The sequence below is a fragment of the Eretmochelys imbricata genome, chromosome 1, assembly GCF_965152235.1.
Source record: "Eretmochelys imbricata isolate rEreImb1 chromosome 1, rEreImb1.hap1, whole genome shotgun sequence".
NCBI classification, from domain to species: Eukaryota; Metazoa; Chordata; order Testudines; family Cheloniidae; genus Eretmochelys; species Eretmochelys imbricata.
In genome coordinates this window covers 218,881,524-218,900,485 of record NC_135572.1, presented here as the reverse complement: position 1 = coordinate 218,900,485, position 18,962 = coordinate 218,881,524, and the positions used below count along the sequence as shown (strand labels likewise).

General features: G+C 47.8%; 1 protein-coding gene across 1 annotated transcript in view; it reads right to left on the bottom strand.

Annotated features, from left to right (window-relative positions):
* Positions 1 to 9,831, bottom strand: part of LOC144268795 (antigen WC1.1-like) — a 58,883-nt gene extending 49,052 nt beyond the window's left edge. Inside the window, exons 1-2 of the mRNA XM_077824036.1 lie at positions 9,768 to 9,831; positions 2,787 to 3,101 (exon numbers count right to left, since the gene is read on the bottom strand). Of these exons, the coding sequence (XP_077680162.1) occupies positions 2,787 to 3,101; positions 9,768 to 9,831 (379 nt within the window). The remainder of the gene's footprint in view (positions 1 to 2,786; positions 3,102 to 9,767) is intronic.
* Positions 9,832 to 18,962: the final 9,131 nt, after the last annotated feature.

Genomic DNA, 18,962 nt, shown 5'->3' with positions numbered 1-18,962 from the left:
CTTCCCACTGCTGCAACCAGTGAAGCTGTGGGCCTCCAGACAACAGCCTCCTTCACTACTCCGCCTTGATTCATTCCCAGGGCACCAACCAGCCTGTGCACTGATTGTGGCAGGGACCTTGGCAGAGGAGAACGTTTTGTCAAAGTTTGGTATTAATCCAACCGGAAATGAGAAGTGAAAGCTGGACGAGAAGGGGTTGAGGGAGACAAGGTGGCTGAAGTAATAGCTTTTATTGGACCAGCTCCTGTTGGTGAAAGAGACAAGCTTCTGAGCTTACACACAGCTCTTCTCTGTCAGATCAAAAGCTTGTCTCTCTCCAACAGAAGTGGGTCCAATAAAAGATATTGCCTCACCCACCTTGTCTCTCTAACAACCTGGGACTAACCCAGCTACAACAACACTGCATAAAAGAGGATCACTGTCACTTTTTGGAAAAACAATAAGGAGTCCGGTGGCACCTTAAAGACTAACAGATTTAAGGTGCCACCGGCCTCCTCATTGCTTTTGTGGATACAAACTAACACGGTTACCCCTCTGATACTTGACCCTTTTTGGAAAGTTTTCTAGTATTCTGCCAGGACAGCATCTCTCAAAAATCGCTTGGTGCAGAAACAGTCACAGCTCCCGTAGGTGTTTGTTCTCAGTGATATCTAGTGCACAGGGCTAGTTTGTAGGCGGCTGGTTGGTTATTTCTGGAATAATTCTGAATGGGCCCAATCCTGAGTCCTTTATTCTGTTTCTACTCAGTCTGTACAAAGCAAACTCACATTACAGTCACTGGCTGATTGCCTGAGTAAGGAACCCTGGTTTGGTCCTATGACCTGGCCCTGCACCTCTACCCAGGGAAGATGGGGCTTAGTGACAGGAATGGACATAACTATACAGGCCATGGAAAGACTCCTCCTCCTCTCCAGCCTTCAGCTCGGGGATGGGGAACAACCCTCACTTTATCCCCGCTGCAAAGGTGCAGCTCCAGTGGAGACGCAGCGGCCGTTTTACAGAAAGGTGCACAGACGGGACGTCTGCTCTGATACCCCTTGGTTCATGTGCAGCTCCCTCCTCCTGCTGAGGTTCAGAGGAGAGGGACGCCCTGCTGGGCACTTGCTGGGTGGGCAACACCAGGCATTGTGCCATTGTTAGGACCAGGTTAGAGGGGTTACATCTGAAAGAGCCCACTGTATTTTACGTCTCCAGAGTTTCAAAGTCCTGGCAATGAAGTGCCTTTTTACTAAGTTCTTTTCTCCGATCTTTTTTATTTATTTTTAAAGACTAGGAAAGCGCATAACCCCCCCCCCCGACCCCCGCTACTGCCCCTTCCCCCATGTTAAGAGAATTTCAAGGTTAGTCATTGAAACACTCAAAATCCAAGAAAGGGCCAAGATTAAACACAACCCTTGGCTCCCATTGCCAACAGCAGCTGCTAAAACTTTTGGAACTATAGGAAAATATTCTCTCTTCCATGTACTATATTCAGAGGGAGGTATTACTCCGACCAAATGTTAAGAGAAGAGTTTAAAATAAAACTTCTAAGGGTCCCATAGTTGTAATGTTAACTATTGAGTCACAACAAATGTCTCCATAATATGAAACTCTGTAGATCTGGCCTAGAGAGTATCAGAGATTTTGTAATTTTCTATTACTGGTTGGTCCAAAACATGAAAAGTAACAAAACAGGCTGGGGTCGGGGGGGTGCTCTGAGCGAACTCTAATTCCGGTCAAGCCAGGAGGATCCTCCCATTCCCTGGTCACCCTATGCGGGGGGGAGGTCAGAATCTTCATAAATGCCCCACCCTCTGTGCATCTCCCCAGCTCCTTTGGCTGGGCGTCTGGATCTGGATTTGAGTCTCAGGGCAACATTTTCAAAAGTGCCTTAGTGACTTAGGGGTTTATGTGCCATTTTCAAAAATGACTCAGGATCAGATTTCAAAGGGCATTCAGCTGCCTGGAAATGCACAAAGGTGCCTAGTGGGATTTTCCAAAACTCCTGGGAGTTTGGCACCAGGCACATTTGAAAATCTCACTGGGCACCTATCTGCAGGTTTAGACACCTAAATATCTTTAACAATCTGGCCTGTAAGCACTTAGGATCAATCGTCTTATTCAAAGTCAATGCCAGTTGGGCACCAAACTCTTTTTGGCCTCTTTGGAAATCCCAATGGAAAATCATATAAAAGTTTTAAACAGACGTTAATGGCTATAGATAAACAGACACATTATTGGGAAACAGGCAAGTTTGCTAATTCAATGATTTTCTTTAAAATTTTCCCTGACGATGGCTACGTTTCTCAGATATTTTCCCTCCAAAATGGCAGCTGCCAACGGCAGCCACAGGCCCCTGTGGGGCAGACAGCCCCAGCCCTGCTAGTGCCCTCATGAACAACTGCATCCTAAAGAAACCTTCAGCCCTGCAGAGCAGGAAGCTCCTGGCTGGGTCACAGATTTCTCTCAAATGAGCCCTGACCCACTGGCCCCGGGTCCCTCCCTGTCACTGACTCATATTCAGAAAACAAACTGCAAAATGGGAGCCATTCAAAGGGAAAGGAAAGATGTGGCATTAAAACAACTGGAAATGACATAACAAAAATGCTTCACAGTCACACAGGGGGATCCTCAGTGGCCAGAGACATGAACAGTAATAATTACAGTTCAGTAATAAAAATAATGACAGGACTTGCTCCGGCTTTTGTTCATTTCTCGTTAGGGTCACAGGCACACGACGCTCTCTGAGTTCAAGCCCTTTTGTCTCAGGGGATTTGCCTTTCAGGACTGAGCTGGCTGATTCTTACCTGAACAGGTCACTCCGGCATCCTCTCCATGATCGCAGTTACTCTTATCCCATCCGTTGTTCCCGCAGTGCCAGAGAGCAGACTCAGTACCACGACAGGCAACTTCATCCAGCCAAATTTTTCCAGATCCTAGTCCAAAATGAGCTTTGTCAGGGGCACTGACAGCAGCTCCACATCCCAACTGCTTACAGACAACTCCAGCATCTGCCATGTCCCAGCGATCATCACACACCGTCCCCCACTGATCCTGGTGTTTAACCTCCACTCTCCCGGCACAGGGGCTGCCTCCATCCACCAGCCTCAGCTCCTCAGCACCTTCAAAGAGAGACACAGAGCAGGTCAGAGCGAGCAGGGACCCCCCTCCCCAGCGTTATCACAGCAGAGTCCGCACCCGGCAGCAGGGGATCCGCACCCAGAGCCAGGAGAATGGGACATGCCCAGAGCTGCCTCATGGCTCCACCTGATCCCATCTCAGGGCCTCACACTCAGGGCTGTCAATGCTGCAGCTCTCCCCATTTTATCCCCACTCTGGCGATTTGGGGTGTTTTTACCTGTCTCGTGAGAACACGATGAAAGGCGCCAACTCACTGAGTTTCCCTTATTCCAAATGGTGCCATCTCCTGTCACTGTCACTGGGGCTGAAGCCAGCAAAATGCTGCTGTGACGGGTTGGATCACAGAACCCCCCTGGGAGCTGCCACCTGATGTGACCAGACTACTCCGCCCATGCTTTCCCTGCCAGTTTGGGACTCAGCACCCTGTCTTGCTGAGCCAGACACACCAGTCTGCTTCAACGCAGACCCAGGATCTGAACCACATGCCCCAAACTGCAAGCTTAATTAAGAGCAGCTTACAGAAGTTTGCCTGTCCTTGACACTCAGATGCCCAACTCCCAATAGGGTCCAAACCCTATATAAATCCATTTTACCCTGTATAAAGCTAATACAGGGTAAACTCATAAATTGTTTACCCTCTATAGCACTGAAAGAGAGATATGTACAGCTGTTTGCCCCCCCCCCCCGCCCCCCGTATTAATAGATTTAAGTGGTTCTAAGTAGTAACAGACAGAACAAAGTGAATTACCAAGCAAAATAAAATAAGACATGCAAATCTAAGCCTAATACCGTAATAAAACTGAATACAGATAAAAACCTCATCAGTTCCAGGATGCTCTCTTTTACAGACTAGTCTCCTTCTAGTCTGGGTCCTGCAATCACTTACGCCCCCTGTAGTTACTGTCCTTTGTTCCAGTTTCTTTTAGGTATCTTTGGGGTGGAGAGGCTCTCTCTTTAGCCAGCTGAAGACAAAATGGAGTTTCGGAGTCACCTGGGCAAGTCACAAGTCTCTGCACGACTGAGTTCCTTACCAGCCAATCCACATTCCTGGGAAAGCCCAGATGTGGATTAATGTCTCCAAGTTCATTGTTGGCTTAGGGCTTCTTTATTGGGCACTTACTGAGAATAGACCAACTGCTTCTCTAAAACCTACTCAGAATCAAACAAGTATGCAGCCAATATTCATAACTTCGAATACAAAAATGATACATGCATATAAATAGGATGAATAGATTCAGTAGCTCATAACCTTTACAGAGATATGTTACATGACAAATGTAGCATAAAACACATTCTAATTATGTCATATATACATTCATAAGTATATTTACATAAAGCCTTATGCGGGGCACCATTACAGCCGCCATCTCCCTACAGTCTGTCGGCATGTGGGAGTGAGGCCGCCCTGAGTAAAGCTGGCTGCCACTTCCCACTAAAGCCCACTGGGAACATGGCTGTCTCTGTGAGGCTGAGGGGGCTGGAGAGGACCCAGGGACCGTGATGGGCAGCAGAGACCCTGAGAAAGGAGGATGGGGAAAGTGAGGGGAGCAGGGCACTGCGGGGACAGGAGGCAGATTCAAGGGTTGTAAGGGAATGGGGTAAATACGATGAGTCAGCAAGAGGAAGCGGTGGGGAGGGGGTTCTGGAGGAAGGGGAGGAAAGAGGGTGGGGAAGGGAGAGTGTCTGGAGCAGGGGGCAGAAGGGACAGAGGGGAGGAGGTTCTGGAAAGGGTGGTAGGAAGGGGCAGGAGCGAGGAGGTGGGACTGAAGTGGGGGGCAGGAAGGAGGTTAGAAAGCAGGGGCAGGAGGGAGAAGTGGGGAGGGGATGGGTGTCTGCATTGGGAGTTAACAGGGAGGCAGGAAAGAGAGTCAGAAGGGAGGGGAGGGGACAGGGATCTGAAATTGGGGCAGGATGGAGCACAGGGTGGTCTGGAGTGGGGAGCAGGGAGCATGGGGCTGGATGGGGTTATTGAGCAGGGGGCAGGAGGGAGGGGAGGAGAAGGGGGTTTAGAGAACGGGGTCTGCATGGAGAGAGGAAGGGGTCTGGAGTGGGGACAGGAGTGAGAAGTAAGGAGGGGATGAGGAATCAGGGGCAGGAGGGAGAGAGGGGAAGGGGGAGAGAAGAGAGAGGGGGCAGAAGGAGGCATTGGGGAGAAGAGGGGGTCTTACACGGGGGAAAGAGGAGGGAGGGGTGGGGAAGGGTGAACTTGTGGGGGAAGGAGGGAGGGGGTTTGAAGCAGGGCAGCAAGAGGGTGAGGAGGGGAGGGGTGTGGAGTAGAGGATGGGAGGGAGCCTGGAGCAGAGGCACATGAGGGAGGATTGGGGAGGATGGAGGAGTGGGGAGTCTGGTGCCAGTGGACAGGAGGTAGGGGAGGGGTTGCGGGGAAGGGGGCAGGAGGTAGTATTGGGGAGGGGAACGGAGTCTGGAATAGGCAGAGGATGGGGTTAGGAGTGGGAGGGGGCAGGAGCAAAGGGGACACAGGCAGGAGAGGGGAGGGGTCTCTAGAATGGGGGCAGTGCTTCCCGGTCTCAGGTGGAGAAGTTGCAGGGGCAGTGTGGGGTGGAGGAAGTCAGGGAAGTGTTGCTGTTTGCAAAAGGCTAAACCAAACCTGTCGTGTTATGGTGACATAATTTATGTGAAGGGTTAATGTCAGATCAGAGTGAAGGTCTCCAGTATTTCTGTCTGTAACTCGCCCCTGAACAGTAACAGAAGTTGTGTGTGCGAGTGTGAACCATGCTGCATGAATTAGCTCAGTGGCTGTCAAGCTATTTCCCAGCCAGCCCTTCGTCTGTCAGAGGAACTGAACCAGGAGGGAAGAGCGAAGGCAGTGCGGGGCAAAGGACGGCAGTTCCCATCTCAGGGGTGAGGGGAGGGTAAGCGCAGTCTCCAGCTGAGCAGCCGGGGGAGTCGTGCAATTCAGGAGCACTAAAGGGTGACTTTTCAGCCTGCGATTCTCACCCCCACGCTGGCAGGGGAGTAGAGGGGGGTTCTACAGTCCAAAGATGGATGGAAAAATGAGACTGGATTTTTTTTTAACCTCACAACTTTTGTTCTGTGGAGCTTGGCATTACAGCCTTGTGCTCCCTACCGGAGCTTCCTCTCCCCACCTGCCCCACACATTTCTCTCTTCCACCTGTCTCTTCCCGCCCTCCTCCCCTGGGCTCTTCCCCATTCTCTTCTCCCCTTTCTACCTGGCCTCTCCGCCCTGCATGTACAGGCTGCTCCTTCCCCAGATGAGCAGCAGACTCTGCCCCCACTCCCTGCAAGCTGCTTTTCTCCCAGTTGCTCTGAGTTCCACCCCCTGCCCCCAGTTGTCTCTAGAGTTGTTTGTATCTGTAGAGGTTGTGGAGAGGCAAAGCTGGCTGCTGGGAAGGAGGCAGTTAACAGGGAATGTGAGGATGGGCCACTGCCTGCCACACAGTCCTGGGATATTGGCTCAGTCCTGGGATATTGGCTAGGAGAACTTGCCCCCAGGACAGGGTGTGAAGAGCTAGGACTGTCCCTGAGACTGGGATCAAGTATGGGTATCGTTACAATGCCAATGAGTTACGGCTACATGCAGAGTTCCACTGTGAGCCCTGGAACAGGCTGGTTGCCACGGTGGGTGGCTGAGCCAGGGACACTGTGTTTATGGAGCCCCTGTGGAGCTCAGAGAACAGTGCAGTTCACACCAGTACGTGGCCAGACCATCCTGCTCCTTTAATGCCAAGGAAATACAAAACACTCACTTTCCTGCAATCCACAGGGGTGTTTATTCAGGTACGGCTCACTTCAGGGCAGTCCCACAGGCAACCCACGGGGCCTGGTCTGCACTAAGAAAAATAGGGGCTTTTTTTCAATGGAGTTAACTCCGTGATGTTCACTTGTGGCAGGACCCAAGGCTGCAACACTGCTCTAGCTAAGTGCACACACAGTTCTGTTTCCCTGAGCCCAGTAGAAACTAAGAACAGCCGGCAGTTTCCTTGCTCAGAAATCCCCCAGCCTGCCCCTCCAGTGAGCTCCAACTGGCTTTGTTTCCTTTCTGCTTCCAAGATCCCGGTCACAACTCCTTCTACTGGCTTCTCCCCACAACAGACACAGTCTGACGCCAGTATCCTAGCCCCTGCTTTGGCAACAGTGGAAACCCCTGGCTTAGCTCTGCCCTGCCCATGTGCCTTGTGCCTTTGGCAGTAGCCCCCACTGTCTGCAGCTGTTTTTACTACAAAAAGTATCTTGATTGCTCCATCTGTTGAGCCTAAAAGAGAGTTCTCGCCCTGCCATTGGCTTTCATTCATTGTCTTGGGATCAAAGATTCCCCGATGGCAGCCATCAGCACCTTTCTGGATAACAATCACGTTTACATACTGCACCTCTCATATACTGGCTCCACTACTGTGGCCCAACTTGGAATAATGACCACACCCAGCACTCTGAACAATGGGAAAGTTCAGATCTGGGTCTGGGAGTGAAACCTGCCGCTTTGGCCCACCCCTGATATTTTCTCATTTGTTTGCCTGGACCCCACATCGTTTTACAAATTTGCTTTCCTGCACAATGTAAAGAGGTCAATAATTGTGAAACACGATCTTCTGGCAAAGACTGACTTGGCCTCTGCTCAGGGAGGAGGATTCGGGCACTGAGGGAAAGGGAAAGCTACATGGTGATATCCCCTATGCTGTATACCACCCCCCACACACACATCACTGTGTCTGTGTTCATGTGAAGAAAACTCAAATTTCCCATAGAAAATAAAAAATATCAAAGGGATGATACACATTTCCTCAGCAATCCAACAAAAATGCATTGAGCTGAACATGTGCTTGGCATCACTATATGACACCATCCCACAATTGTGCAGCAATTTATCCCGCACGTGGTAATAATTGTCCATCCCCTGCAATGTCAGTCTGATCAGCAGAAGTCACCACAGAATTCCATGCTTTCCCGTCATGTACAGCTGTGTCATGGGCTCTAATCCCAGCACATTACATAGGAACTTCTTGGGAATCTGAAATATAAAGTCCAAGTAACCTGCTAGATGGTTGGTTTTGTCAGGATTTTCTGGGTACCAGCCCCCTACTTACCGCACAGTTACTGAGCTGTCTGTGAAATATACATCAGGGCAGGTTTTTCTCGAAGACAATAATTGAGACTGACCTTGCTGATTACCAAGGTCAGGGTCAGTTTCTCAGGCTGGCGCAGCAGCACATCGGGTTCCCATGAACCAGCTACTGCTGAGCAGTTCACTGCCCTGCCAGACACATGGATCATTCTCGTGATGCTAACACCAGCCCAGCAGGTTCCAATCACTGCATTATTTGAATCATATCTGGGTCCCACATTCAATTTGAATCCTATTGTTAATCAGTTTTGGAGTCTTTGGGCCAGATTCACTCCCTAAGACGCACCAGCACATGCTGATGTACCTCATGATCTGCCCCTCCCCCACTGCTGTTAAGTCTTTCTGGAGCTGGGACACTGCGTGGCGAGGAGCCTGGAGCCCCCTCTGTGCTGGAGGAATGAGAACAGCCGTGGAACTGGGCAGGGGCGGCCTTGTAGGAATGAAACCAATGTGGCCGTGAGAGGCCCTGCTACAGCACCTCTGCCATGCAGCTTGTGCTGGTCGGGCTTCTCTAGTCTCCAGCTAGGATTCAAAGCTTCTCTGCTCCAGCAGAAACCCTGGGGGAGGGAGGCAGGTCTCCTGCAGGATAAATCTTCCTGCTGGCAGAGCTTCCGATACCCCGCATGGGAACAGGGCATTGCACACTGCACCCCAACACATGCACACACCCCTTCTCTGGGAGGAATCAGCTCTGGGTTTATTTGAATAAATCCTGCTCACTTCAAAATTGCAAAACTTCTTCTGGCTTCAGTGAGTGTATGGGGGAGTGAGGAGCCAGGACTTGGCCCTTGGAGCTGTTGGATTCTGGACCAAGACTGTTGGCACCTGGACGACATTGATAACACACTCAAATCCCAGCAGCATGAAGTGACCATTTCAATAGGAACTCAGCAAGCCAGATACCTACAGAAACTCCTTCCCACCCCTTTCTCATTATGTGACGCACAGCCTGGGTCCTTCCCACCCCCAACCGAGTGTCTTTTGCAGTGTGCCCAGAAGGTCAACAAATTTGGGCTATTTTGGCCCAAACAGGATAACAAGTTTCAGAGTCCTGGAGGCCTCACAGAGAACACCCTGCCAGCCACCCCTCTCCTTTATAAAAAGGGGGAACCAACTCAGGTGTCCCTGCTAACCATAGCTGTGTCCGTATGGAGAGAGGTGATCCCTCAGAGAGGCCGGTCGCAGGCCATTAAGGACCTTATAAATTCTAACCAACACCTTAACCTCCACCCAGAGATGGGCAGCCAGTGCAGATCCTGCAGCACGGCTGTAACATGCTCATAGCATGATGCCCTGCTCAGTGAGTTGCTGCCATTTTCATCAGCTTCGTTCTCTGAATGGTTTTAAGGTGCAGCCCCACATTAGGGTCATTTGAATAGTCCCATCTCAAGGTAACAAAAGCCTAGATAACAGTGTCAAGATCCAATCCCGAAAGGAAAAGTCACAAGCTCCTAGATGGGCACCGATGATAAAAAGCTGACTGTAAAAGTTACCACCCTCATTCCAGTTAACCCAGCTCCCCTGGTGAAGCACAGAGGAGACTTACCTGCTATGTCCTGAATTGCGAGGAGAAGAAGCCACAGCCCCGGAGTAGAGACATGTCCCTTCATTGCCAGCCTGACTTGCTGTCTCCTCCTCACACTGCACTGGCTGAACCTAAGCACCTGCCAGGCCTCCTCTGTGTCTGACAAGTGACAACAAAGAAGTAGAAGGGAAATATATAGATTCAGAGACTGGCTTCAGCTGCAGGAAGGAACCAATAGCAAACCCATCTGCCTTTTTAGTTATTATCAGTGGTTTTATCTGTGACTTTATGCAGCTAAAACATCCAATAAAACTCGAAAGCAACAAACATCACCATATATGAGTGAAGAGCCCCCTCCTGATGTCAGGTTTAACACAGCCTCAGATCATCGGGTAACCCCCAATCTCCGGAGCCGGAAGGAAAAGTTCTGCACAAACTGTAGCCGTGCTGTTTCTCGCCCTGATAGATTCTATATCATATTAAACATGAACTGGGAGACATTAGAGGCAGGCTATTTTATAAACTAGAAAAGAAATCTCTTGTGCCCAAGGTGATCATTACAAGACCAAGAATTACTGAGCAGCATCTGAAATATTGACAGTTCTTCAACTAATAGGCCTTGGGGCAGGGGTGAAAGTGGGCCGGTACAACATACCAGTAAAAATTGGCTGCCGGTAGCGGCCCGTACACAGACGACGTTAAAGAGCTGCCACGGCAGCACTTTAACATCATTGCCCCCCAACCCAGGCTGCCAATGGGGGCTAAAAAGGGGCAGCTGCCCCGGGGCCACCAATTTAAAATTTAAATCACCGACGGAGCCCTGGGCAGCACGGGCCAGGGAGCGCAGATGGGCTGGCTGGGGGAGGCTGACCCCCCAGCCCTCCCCTTCTGCCCAAGGCCCCGCCCTTTGCAGGGACTCAGAGTCAGGCCCCTGTACCAGTAAGGGCTTTATGTTACTTTCGCCCCGGTCTTGGGGTTTCTTGTCTAAACCATGATTCTTAGTGGTAGAGGCAGAGCTTAGGGCTTCCTGAGTAGTCCATGACCCTCTCTTGCAGTAGCAGAAGGTCCTGCATACACCATGCCCATCAGTGCTATCAGCAACAGGAGGGCTCCTTCGAAACAAGTGTACTTGATTCATGGGACACAAACAATTCAAGGAACAGGCACAAGGGAAGGGAATAGAACAGAATAATGACTGGCTGGCACCACACCTACCTCCTGCTCTTCCTCAAGAGAACTGTTACAAATACTTGGATTAAGGGAAATGTCTTTAACTCTGTACCTTTGCATTTTCTCTGATGCTGCCCTTTCTGTATGGAGAAAACTCCCTCAGAAAATCTTTGCAAGCAACACCTGATCCTCCTTCGAATCCCTTCTTGAGACTCCGCTCTGTTGTGATTCCAGAAAAACACTTGACAGTGAGTGACTAGCTTGGCAGATGAGGAGGTGTGGCTGTGCCTTTTCCCCTTCCTTCCCTCTCCTTATTTTTCCTAAACTCCCTGCCCCAATCATGCCATTCCTCCTCACTCTGCCCTCCAACTATTTAAACAAACTGTAATGAAAAAACAGGAAATTGCACCAAAGTAGTACAAGGGTCCTACTGTCAATCAAACGTTAGTCCAGGCCCTTAACCCCTTAAGCCCCGCCCACCTATCATTGAAAGTCCCGCCCATGGGGTATTACTTCCGGGGTCAAGCTGGACACATGAACAGAAGCCAGGTGTGTCATGCGACCCCTCTAAGAACTCCTCCCACTGCCGTCTACCAATCCTGATGGGTTTCAGCTGCTGGGAATCACCCTCAATAGGATATTTGACCTATTGGGGGAGCTCTGGGGCAGGATGACCCATCTGGAAGTGGTTCGTGTGACCCCTCTAAGAACTCCCCCCACCACCCTCTACCAATTGGGATGGGTTTTGTCCACAGAGGACTTCCCTGAGAACAGATTTGATCAAAATAGGGCAGGTTCTGGGGCAGAATGAACTGCCCAGCAGAGGGTCATGTGACCTCTCTAAGAACTCCTCCCACCACCCTCTGCCAATCAGAGTGCAGCACCACCACCCCATAAGTCCCAGCACTGGGCAGAAGAGGCCATCTCTTACTAAGAACGCGTGTTGTAGAAATCATAGAAATGCTGAGAGGAAACATGGACTCCTTCACCACCCCCATGAAAACTTTGGACTTTGTTTTAGCCCGAGGGCCTTCGAGCATCCGCAGAGAAAGCACTACATCAGCGTCAGTTCCGAAGAGGAGGAGGGAGCATCCAAGGGGAGCCCTTTGGCCCTGCTGTTGATGGATATCCTGGAACCTGACCCCGAAACCCAGCTGCTCATGAGACACCCCGATAAGTGTGCTGGCCTCTCATCGTCCACCCCCTGGAGGAGGAAGGCAAACGCAGCTCGGGGGAGTCACCGGCGGACAAGGTGAACGGAAAAGATGTCGCTCAAGTAAATGAACAATTTAGAAGTAACATTAGAGGACTTGTGGGTGTGTGTAATGGAGTTAGGAACTGGGGTTGTGTAAATCTAAAAACAAGGAGTGGGAACTTACACTTGTTTCTTTTCTGAAAATCTCTCAACAGCTAGAGGATGCCTTTCTCGAGTCTTTGGAGGTCCTGGACAGCGTTGCATCAAACAGCAAAGACAAACTGGGCCCGCCTTGATTTTGTTCAATACTGACACAAATTGTTGAAGAGGACTCCGAGGATGACGGCTATGAGGAATTTAAGAGGAGGCTTGGCATGGAACTAACTGAGCCAGTGCCACGTCGTAAGCATAAAAAAGTCATATTTTTATTGTACGCATTGCAGTTTATGACAGGTTTCAGAGTAACAGCCGTGTTAGTCTGTCTTTGCAAAAAGAAAAGGAGTACTTGTGGCACCTTAGAGACTAACCAATTTATTTGAGCATGAGCTTTCGTGAGCTACAGCTCACTTCATCGGATGCATACCGTGGAAACTGCAGTAGACATTATATACACACACAGACCATGAAACAATACCCCCTCCCACCCCACTGTCCTGCTGGTAATAGCTTTTCTAAAGTGATCATCAAGTTGGGCCATTTCCAGCATTTCCAGTGCTGGAAATGGCCCAACTTGATGATCACTTTAGAAAAGCTATTACCAGCAGGACAGTGGGGTGGGAGGGGGTATTGTTTCATGGTCTCTGTGTGTATATAATGTTTACTGCAGTTTCCACGGTATGCATCCGATGAAGTGAGCTGTAGCTCACGAAAGCTCATGCTCAAATAAATTGGTTAGTCTCTAAGGTGCCACAAGTACTCCTTTTCTTATTGAAGTTTATGCTGTCCTTAATCACTGTCTTAGGGAAAGATTTTCAAAGATTGTGAGAGCTGTGCCATAGCCAGGCCAGCGGCACCAGGACTGAGTAGCCTGGACTTCAACGGATATCAACTGCAAGCTCCGGGGCTTGTGTGCTGAGCTGTGTTTGGAAAGCTTCTTAAACACTTATTGCCATAGGTGATGCTATGCAATGTCTGTGCTGAACTCAAGAATATTTAGTGCAAGGGGTGACCGTATAAATGCTGTGCAATTCAGTGGAGACCCTGAAGTGTTTAAAGAAAATGACAAAACCGGAAGATGCCTGCTTATAGCGTTATATTGACCATCTGGTCTGCACAAAAAGTTACAGAACCCTGCTTAAGAAATCTAAAAGGATTAAGTTAGAGAATGGTGAGGGGACAAACATGCGATATAAAACTTGGTAGCTGTAAATAAAAAAAAAAATCTTTTGAAAAGGGCTTTGTGACTATCTGTGTTTCTGTTAGAAGATCTCTGCGGCCCTTGAGTGAGCTAATAGTTTTAATGGAGCATCTTGGTTTGTTTTCAAGGAGTTGTATGTCTTTTAAATAACAAAAATAGTTTGTGAGAACCTAGCTTTTGTGTCTTTGTGTAAAAGAGACCCATTTACAGCAAAAAGCTGAAATGTATGTTGTAGAATGTTGTGAGGGGGGGACACCCTAAAAGTGTGTTTACTGTTGTAGGAGCAGCAGTGATCCGTATGCTTTGTATGGCTATGCTATGTATAACCTGTTTGCTCAAAAGGTCTGTTACACTCCCCCCGGCCCCTTTGTCTCCTCTCCCTCTTAGAATACCCATGAAGTGGCTTTCCCCCTCCCCATCCCTCCTGGAATGCTTGTGGGACGAATGGGCTGGTTGAACAGCTGGAAGATCAGAAGAGCTCCCAGGTAGACAAGGTGCCTGGGACTCTAATTAGGCAGTGCTCACACACCCAATGCAGGGACACTGCATGGACACCGCCTGAGGCGGAGTGTGACCAACCAGACTTGCCCAAGTTATGTCTAGTCGCAGGCCATGAGGAGCAGATCCTTAAAAGGGGAAGGGCCCATGTGCTCAGGAGTGCACTCACAAGCTTGGCTCTCCTGTGAAGGCCCTTCACCCAGACCGCCTGGCCAGTGGTTCCCCGTGTTGCATTCCATCGTGCCACGGGAAGACTTACCTTCATCTCACCATCCATCGCTGCGCTGTGGGACACTTACCTTGAAGGATCCTGACATCTCCAGTGCCATGCCTGTCCTGTGAGCATGAAAATGCGGGTGTGAGTGTGACACCCCACCCCCCATCCCTTCTTTTGAGATTAGCTATCAGGATAATAAATGTGCTGCTTTCTGCTAAACTCTGGTGGGTCATTAGTCCTCCCTAAGCTTACTAGCTGGCTCAATTTGGGGTAATATTTACAATTTAAAAAAAACAGGGATGGTTCAGACATGTGTTTGAGTACAAAAGAGCTGACCTACCCCGTTGAACTGAATGGTTTTAACCACTCCCTGCTGAATAGACAGGGTGACTGAGATTACCCACCCTTGTTGCCATCAGAGTTAATCATATTAGTGATCAGTAATTAAATTTGATGGGTGTACACCCACAGTGGGTGGGTGAGGATGGTGAGCTATGATTAATATTAAATGAAATAAAACCTCAGGAATTTGCAGATGCTATTGGACAGTTTAAATATAACCCAGGATTTGGTTGAACGCTATGGGTCACTCTTTCTAGCAACTCAAAGTCATTAAAATAATATATTCACAAAAATAAACAAGGGTCTAACCCAAAACTGAAATGTTTCAAGGGTTCACAAACCTAGAACAAGCATTTGCACTAAAGACAATCAAACATTTAAAAGCTCTGGGTATTTCTAGGGTGCTTACTATGGTTGTGATACACCCATTTATTTCAGAAACAACCTCCAAACTTTAAGCATGAAAGAAACGTGTTTAAAAAACAAACAAACAAGCCCGAAGACATTCATTGATATCTGTAAGGGGCCCCACACTTGGGAAAGGGGGACAGTAACATTAAGGATTGTTGTATATGATGATTTACTGTTTTTTTCATTGAAACAGAAAAATGTATTTTAACTAAAAGAAAAAAAAATAGCCAAAAGCAGCCCAGTTGTGCAGACAACTTAATTCCCTCACCCCAGATCACAAAAGGGAATGTTGGGGGGGGGGGTAAAGTCCTTAAGTATCTATTAATTCAGAGTTGTGATCGAATCAACCTGTAAACTGCAGACTTTTGAAGTCTGTTTGAAACAAAGAGTTAGGGTGGTATAAAAACCTCAGTTTTTTTGAGACTGTCCTCTTTCAACAGAAACTATCTTGAATTGAATTGCTCCTGGACTGCAAGAGGAGGTATGCTCCCTGTTTTTTACTCTGAAAATATATATTATATGTAAGCAGGGTCAGAATGAGCTCTACCCTGACATCTGGTGGTGAGCTGTGGAAAAGGACTTCAGGGGCCGATCTCGTTTGCATGGGCACACCCACCCTGCCTAGCACGATGGACTGCCTGCCCAAATGGTCACTTTGGCTGCTGTGGAATCCCCAATCTCTTTGTTATTGCGGCAGGAGTAATAGAGGGTTGTTATCCTGGTAGTGTGAATCAAGAACAGTAGAACTCTACTTGGCATTTTATGATGGAGGGACTCACCCTCAAGTAAGCAGTACTCATTAGGCAAGGGACATGGGTTCTAAAACCCAGTGAATTGAGAGCCAGGCAAGGTGGGTAATTAGGTATCTTTTGAGGTCCTGAAACAGTACTCTGATCCCTTTCTTCTCCCTCCACTGTGTAATAACAGAGCTAATTTTAAAATAAAAGGAGTTCTCGTTTTCTTTTTGGGGCTACAGACTAACATGGCTGCTACTCTGAGAGCTAATTTTGACTCCATTAGGAGTCTTGTTACATGTTGCAGAGCTGAAATCACTGATACCTAGGTCTAAGCTTTAGACCTACTTTGTGCTAGTGGTCCACCAGCACCGAGGCCCTCCCTACTACTAGCTAAACTCACTAAGAGCTGAAGTTACTAGGAGCTGAGAGCTGTGTTAAGGGTGGGGAATGAAGACAAGTTGGAGAGTGGCTAGCAGCATGGCTAGCAGATAGCAGGGCGGCTGGTGGAGAGCCACACAGAGAAGAGTGGACAGCAGGATGGCTGGAGGAGAGGAGCGCAAAGCGGATAGCAGGGCAGCTGGTGGAGAGGAATAGACAGCAGCAGAGAGGTGCAGCTGGTGGTGAAGACTGCAGCAGGACCCCATGGAGAGGTGTGGCACTCGGCCGTCGACACGAGCAGCGGACCATGTAAGATGCCCCCCATACCTCCCTCCACTTGCACCCAGGCTGGGAGGTAAACTCTGCAGATGAGCTTCTGAACTCTGGAGGCTGCACTGACCAAGGACAGAAACTATGGGTGGGGTGACTTTTGGGTTGCTGGACTTAAGACCCTGAGGGGAAAAAAGGACACTGCCAAATGTACTTGGGGGTGGGTCTTCTGCTCATGGTTTGTGGTATGAATCCTGTTTGTGGAGTTTCCCCCAACATAATGCCACATTGTTTCCCTCCTTTATTAAAAGGTTTTTGCTACATTCAGACTCTGTGCTTGTAAGAGGGGAAATATTGCCTCTGAGAGGTGCACCGCGTGGGTGGTATGTAATTGTCCGTGGGTGGGGGCTCGAGCCGGTTTTGCATCATGTTATTGAAACAGAACCCCTAGATACTGAACCCGGCCCTTGTTGCTGCCAAATCAGATGGGCAGAAGGATTACATATATTATGTCACTCTTTAGCCATGCTGTCCTTACTAAATAATGGTACCTATCTTAATTGCAGTGTGATCAGCTTAGCATAGAACCAGTAACTTTAAGCTGATTTCACCACCAGGCCAAGGTGGTAAAAGCCAAAAACCATTTTTAACGAAAGTTGTGCTTAATACTGTTAAATTAAAAAACTTCAGGTATTATACAGATTATATAGGAGTTTGATGCATTTTGGGAATGATACGAACTAAAATTTTTGCTTGTTCTTTAATCCAAAGGCCCAAACACACATGGGGGAAAACAGAACAACCATGTGCCAGCAACCCTTCATCCTGTGGTAGAAGGTAATTTTCTGCAATTGGCTTTTAAATGCATGTGGGTTTATTGAAAAGAATTTTGTTGCAAACTGTTGGTTTTAACCTGCTGGGGTTTTATGGCTGCAAGCTGATGGTATGGTGTGTTTCAAACTAACAAAGTGTTTTTCTGTGCAAAATGGTTTTTAAAAGTTGGTTTTTAAAAGCAGTTAGGTTTTTATTCTGCAAAAAAAGAGATTTTTTTAAATGGGGTGGTTTGTCTTCTTAAAAGAGTTGGCTTTAATTTTAAATTGTTAGTGATTCAGGGACCTAAGCTAGAGATAAGTGTGGGTGTTTAAAAAGGTATTTGGTTTGGTGTTTTAAACTGCTGGGGTGTGTGTGTCTGAGTTTGTGCAAAACTTTGGTGGTTTTTTTTTAAAAAGTATATGCCTGCAAAGTATTGGTTTGGTGTGTTTCAAACTAACAGGAGTTTCTAGAAAAAATGTGTTTTAAATTGGATTTTTAAAATTGTTTTTTAAGCAGTTTGTTTTTTATTCTGCAAAATGAGATGTGTTTTTAAAAATGTTTGTAGCTTCTTTTGTTTTTTTTTAAGTGGTAGAAATAAACTCAAAACCTGTGTTGTACAGCCAGAAATGGATTATTTTGTTTTAAAGCTATGACTTTTTAAATAGAAAAACACCCTGATGAGTATTTTATTTTTTAAGTTTCAAGACAGTTTCATGTATTTTATAATAATCACATTGTCTGCTCCACAATATGGTCAAATCATGAGAGATTCTTAGACCAGAGGGTAAACAAGCTCAAAAGAAAAAGGAAAGAGACAGCTGAAAAGGAAAATTCACCAGCATCAGTGACGGATGGATGAAGCCCGGTAAATATATTTTGCTTATTGTTTTGGTTGTTTTATGAGGTTGTTTATTTTAAGTAAATACATAGGGGTGGGTGAGAAAGATGGTAAAGTTAAGTTTTGTAAAATGTTTTTCCCCCCTAATCAGGAATGTGCAGCTCTCCTGACAATGCTGCAGTGAGAGCTAGAGGGACACCTCCAGCAGAACTGCCAAAGAACCAGGAATCTCCTTTTAGACCTTTACCAATGCCAACACAAAACAGCACGAGAGTGCAGATGTAGCATCAGGGCAGTCCAAACCTCATATACATCAAACCCAAGGACAAAACAAAAGACTTGGGTAAAAACCAACCATGCAAACAGAACTCCAGTTCCTCAGTGGTCACCATCACACCAAGCCCTCAGAAAACTGTGAGCGAAAGTGCCCACATTCACAAACATGGAGCACACGCTCTCGCGGTTGTGAATAAAAAACCAAGGACTAACAAACCATTCTCCCAACACCATAAGATCATCACAGCTCCCCCATTTTCTAGTATTTGGGAAAAGTCTGATGCTTCATTCAGAAAACTGGTGGACGCTGTATCCTCGGGGGTTCTAAAAGAAGGGAGGGCTGGAAACTACATCAAAAATCCAAAAGCTCTTGTGGGTGACTTTTTGAAAAATACTTCAATTTTTCCAAAGGGTGGCTCTGAGCAGGCCTGACTATTCATGGAAAGGGGCTTGGGTAAAAGGGGCACTCTCAAGGGTACACATCAGCTAAGGTGTAAACAAAAGGGGGACAGTGCTTGGGGGATAAACAGATGGCTGCCAAAACATTCCAGGAGAGGGTCACTGCAAAAATTTTAAAAAAAGCTAAAGAGGTAATGAGGAAAAAAACAAAACAAAGAGATGCCCCCTACTGGAGGCTCTCAGACTGGCTTGTCTGGAAATGGGGAGGTGGAATCTGACCTGCGGGGTGGTGGTGACTCTCACACAGTCTGAGTT